This window comes from Rhamphochromis sp. 'chilingali' (assembly GCF_963969265.1).
Source record: "Rhamphochromis sp. 'chilingali' genome assembly, chromosome: 1".
In the NCBI taxonomy this organism is placed as follows: domain Eukaryota; kingdom Metazoa; phylum Chordata; class Actinopteri; order Cichliformes; family Cichlidae; genus Rhamphochromis; species Rhamphochromis sp. 'chilingali'.
The window spans coordinates 65,216,385-65,221,332 of NC_137929.1; the positions used below are offsets into that span (position 1 = coordinate 65,216,385).

At 35.2% G+C, this 4,948-nt stretch overlaps 1 protein-coding gene across 1 annotated transcript; it reads right to left on the reverse strand.

Annotated features, from left to right (window-relative positions):
- Positions 1-2,006: 2,006 nt before the first annotated feature.
- LOC308405010 (putative C-type lectin domain family 20 member A) lies at positions 2,007-3,910 on the reverse strand. The gene is made up of 4 exons (XM_080895382.1): positions 3,486-3,910; positions 3,043-3,384; positions 2,869-2,957; positions 2,007-2,785 (listed from the first exon to the last, which is right to left on the reverse strand). Exons 1-4 carry the CDS (start codon positions 3,811-3,813, stop codon positions 2,666-2,668), a joined length of 879 nt encoding a protein of 292 aa, XP_080751508.1. The 5' UTR covers positions 3,814-3,910; the 3' UTR covers positions 2,007-2,665.
- Positions 3,911-4,948: the final 1,038 nt, after the last annotated feature.

Here is a 4,948-nt window from a genome sequence, read left to right on the forward strand (position 1 = left end):
TGATGGGTCTGGGAGGTGGGAAGTTGAAGCCTAAAGTGCTGAGTCTTAAAAATGATCTTTTGGCAGCAGAATAATGTCCAGGATTCCTCCACAGCCCTCAAGTGCCTGTTAAAGCAAGTAATTCAGTTTATCATGTTTCCAAGTCTGGATAAGTTTTTTTTATAAAAAGAGAGAATAGAATAAAGAAATCTTTGCAGACTCTGTTTCATACTTCATTATCTAAAAGCCACATACAAAGTAAAAGGGGTGATTTTATTTTATTTATTTATTTTTTCCCCCCAACATCACTTGTGTTTTAGTTGATTTTGATTGTGTTTTTAGTCAGATAACTGTAAATCTATAGAGAAAATGAAGGACAATCTCACTACATTTCTGGCTTCTAGGTGGGATCTTGAATGTCACTTAAGAAACGTTCCTCCTGAACTACTCATAACTGACATAAGGCGCCAAGGAGGTTTATAACACTTTGTTTTATGTCTCTAAAGAAGTATTTTTCTATTTAAAGTTTTATTGCTTTGTTGTTGAGACTGTGATTGCACTCTACAAATGTGCATTTTGCATAACCACAGTATTGGCATATTAAAAAGGTTACCAATTATATTTCAGTGTATTAGCTGCACTATACTATACTATTACTTTCATTCGGTTTTCCCTCCTAATAATGCAGGATTTTCTTTTCCTTTTGTTTGTTTTTTAATAAAAAGGCCATACTCATGTGTTAATCAAATTTGAATACTCTTAAAACATGTTGTGAAATTCTTTATTTCTAATATTGTAACCTTGTGCCAAAATTTCCGACATTATTCCCTAAAAAATGTGGTGGATTTATGTCTTTGGGTTTTTTGTTAGAAAGGCTATGTGTTAAAGTAACTCAATAAATTTGTAACTTGAATTTATATTTTCTGTCTTATGTTCAGTTCAGTTCATTTTTATTTCAAACATTTCAAACATGTGCCTTCACAATCATTACAAAATATCATTCCATTATTTGTTTGAAAAGGAGTAGGCTGAAGTATTTACTTATTTGTCCCTACCCCCTCAAGTTTTACCTCTCATTCATTTAATTTTTTTTTGTCTTAAATTAAACAAACAACATATGAAACATATGAAGTAAAACAAAACATAACATACATAAATCAAAAACAAGAAATTAGCAAGCCCCACCACAGTATAGTTTCTTTCATATGAAAAATACAGAATGTGTATATTATCTAATATATTTACAAATCTTATGTAAATATCTTATGTTTTTACAAGTGTAATTATTTTGGGCACTTTTTTTAATATCAAATTCAAAACACAGTAGATTTGGATATTACAAGCGTTTGTATTTTAAATTTTTGAGTTGTATTAGCTTAAAATGGTTAACATTTTGAAACTAAAAATTAATTCCTTAAAGTTACTTGAGCTAGATTTGTACTTGAAACTCAAGTCCTAAACCAAAAATGTGGACATAACATAAAAACATTTATCAATGGTACTTAAAAATATTTATCTAAAGCTAATAAATAAAGTGTGTTTATTTAACTTTTAGTTTTAAGTTTTAGTTACTTAAAATATTTTATGTAATCAGTTTCACCAAAAGTTTTGAGTAAAATTAACTTATTGCACAGCAAAATCTCCAGTGTTAAATTAACACTAGAGAGTGTCTATATGGGTCCACACCTCTGAGTGTTAAATACAACACTGTTGAGTGTTAAATTAACACTTTTGACAGTGTTATATGTTTAAAAGTAACCTAGTCAGTTTTGAAGATTAACTAACACTGAGCAATGCTGATTTTCTAACACTGGAAAATAACTCAAAATGTTAGAAATATTCCAGTGTTAGCAAATCAGCACTGCTCAGTGTTAGCCATTGTTAATCTTCAAAACTGACTAGGTTACTTTTAAACATATAACACTGTCAAAAGTGTTAATTTAACACTCAACAGTGTTGTATTTAACACTCAGAGGGGTGGACCCATATAGACACTCTCCAGTGTTAATTTAACACTGGAGATTTTGCTGTGTGGGTTTTACAGTGCAGGTGTGTACACGAGTGTTCACTGTTCATAGACATAAACTACACCTCTATTGGCTGCTATTTCCAAGCACATTGTGCACTGTCGGTCCTGCTTGCTACACAACAACATTCAATATTTAGTGTTTACTGCTGTTTACACTAGCTAGATTAACGTGATGGTGTTGTGTTTAGTATGTTGCTCTGTTTGTTTTTGCTTGTTTTCTATTCTTTTTCTCTCAACAGGTGATCCAGGAGATTTTTTTTCTCTTCTTTCTCTTTTTAAATGCCCTTTCTCACTGTCCCTCTTCCCTTCTGTTTTTCTTTTCCTTCATCTTTCTTTCTCGCTTTCCTATCCCTCAGTCATGTCTGTCCCGTCTGTAACAACTGAAAAAATAAATAAATAAATAAATCAAAAAGACACACTGCAAACCAAAAAAACAACAACAAGACACCAGAGCCTATCAGGAAAACTTCAAGATGAAGCTAAAAACTAGTGAGTGGACCTTTGATTAAAGAATTTCTACCAAACTACAACTGCAGCTGAACAAATGAGCTTTTGGTGGAACTTTACACTCTGAAATATTGAAAGGTTTAAAGGATGAGACAGCTCAGCACAGCATGTTATTAACTTCGCACATGAAGTGGTTCAGTCCAGTCAGTCTTAAGTTTTGCAGCCACTGTCCACATCCTGCTTCTTTGACTGGTCGTCACGGTAACTCTGGACTTTCCTCCAACGAATCCTGAAGTCTGTCAGTCCTTCTGACAGCATGAGGCCTGACAGCTGGACAAAATGTGCAGATGATGAAAAACATGAAGCATAGTTTGAACTTGTGTCAAGTTTGTGTTGGTGACTGAACTGCTGACCTGCTGTGAAACCTGCTGCTGGATCTCTGTGCTGTGCATGTCTGCCTCTGACTGAAGCTTCATTTTCACCACTGTTTGCTTTGTCACTGCTAAAAATGAACCACATATAACAACACCAACATTAGTGTTTTACATGATGACAGGATCTTATAGTGTTTGCATTCTGGACCTCACCTCTGAAACAGAAAACAAAGTGTCTGCTGGTACAGGAGCCATCAGCCCATTCCCCTGTCATTAAATACATTGGTGCACAGTACTCTGAATTTCCATTATCAGGCTGACCAGACCACCAGTTAGTGAATGTGGAGGTTGTGTTGTCAGACCAGGGGGACCAGGGATCCCTGTAGAGACCAATCCACACATACTGAACCCCTGATCCCTTCAAAGTGAGCGTGATGTTGGATTTCTCCTCTTTGCTTCTTACACTGGTCAGGTCTGTGTGGTATGTCCTGCAGTACGACTGAGCCTCTGACCAGGAGCGACTCTCCATCACTAAGATGTAACTTGTACTGCTGGCTGTGAAAGATTAAAAACTTTTTTAGAACATGCACATAATATGAAAAAATAAATCTCATAAAAATCTAGAGATAAGTAGGGCAACAAACCTTTTTTCCTACCATTGTAACACAGGAAAGGGTAAGAAGCTCCACAGGGTCTATCATCCATCTGTGTTTGTCCCTGAAGAGCCACACAGTATTCCTTTGCATTTGCACAGTTTGGTTGGCCGTTAGCCCAGATCAAAAATTCATGTGTGCTGCCAACATAAAAAAGTTTTCCCTCCATGGACCACTTCCAGCTGTAACGATCATCATAGAGCCCTAACCAAGCCCAGTTATCGATCCTTGGTGCCATTGAGAAAAGCAGTTGGTTGATGTTGCTGTTGTAGATGGTGACCAAGTCAGTGAAGTGTTCTCTGCAGTAACTCTGAGCTTCAGTCCAGGTCATTTTCTGGTTCACAAAGTGGTATTCTCTGGAGTGGGGAGGAAGAGTGGAAAGTCCCCCTGAGAAAAATAAAACAAAGGTTTTTATTGCGGAAACTGTGCTCCTGGGTGAATCACTGAAAAAGACAAATTTACAAAAATAAAAAGTATAACCATTTAAATAGTCAAACTATATGGAGACTAGCCAGAGGTGGGAAGTTACAAGGTAACTTACAAACATAAAAGACAGTCCTGTGCTGTGTCTATCACCAGGGCTTACCCCACACTGTCATCCTCCTGTACCAGGAGGAAATTATGATAAAGTAGATTCTACTTCTTGTAAATGTAACTCAATGTTTCTTGGTGGAGTCTGTGAGAGTGACATTGTAGAAGTGGTGAGTAAATTCAAGAGTAAAAAATCCATGGATTGTGACGACCTTGACATGTCACTAATTCAGCCGTTAACATATATTCGTAACAAATCATTTCAAACTGGAATTTTTCCAGATAAAATGAAAATTGCCAAAGTGATCCCACTATATAAAACTGGTGATAAACAGATTGTGTCAAACTATAGACCGGTATCTTTACTGCCTCAGTTTTCAAAGATTCTTGAAAAACTATTTGCAAACAAACTAGATTCTTTTATTGATAAGTCTGATTTATTGAATGATCATCAGTATGGGTTCAGAAGAAATCGCTCAGCATCTCTAGCTGTGATGGAATTTATTGAAAATATTGCAACAGCTGTGGATGAAAAACAGTTTGGAATAGGTGTGTTTATTGATTTACGTAAAGCCTTTGATACGATAGATCATTCTTTACTTTTACAGAAGTGTGAAAGGTATGGCTTAAAAGGTGTTGTACAATTTTGGTTAAATAGTTACTTGAATAATAGGTTCCAATATGTGAGTATTAATAACATGAAATCTAAACTTAGAAAAGTAACTTGTGGAGTTCCGCAAGGATCTGTTTTGGGACCTAAGTTATTTTTACTTTATATAAATGATATTTGTACAGCCAGTGATACTTTAAAATATGTGATGTTTGCTGATGATACAAACTTATTTGGCTCTGGAAAAGACATAAAGAAATTACTGAAAACAGTGGAAACAGAACTCATGAAGTTAAATAGATGGTTTGTATTTAATAAACTATCA

What these genes read in the sequence shown, in the direction of transcription:
- LOC308405010 (XM_080895382.1), bottom strand. Translation starts at nt 3,813, where the DNA reads ATGACCTGGACTGAAGCTCAGAGTTACTGCAGAGAACACTTCACTGAC. An exon ending in CCCTTTCCTGTGTTACAATG is followed by an intron (nt 3,385 to 3,485) that starts GTAGGAAAAAAG and finishes AATCTTTCACAG; the next exon opens with CCAGCAGTACAAGTTACATC. An exon ending in AGCAGCAGGTTTCACAGCAG is followed by an intron (nt 2,786 to 2,868) that starts GTCAGCAGTTCA and finishes CATTTTGTCCAG; the next exon opens with CTGTCAGGCCTCATGCTGTC.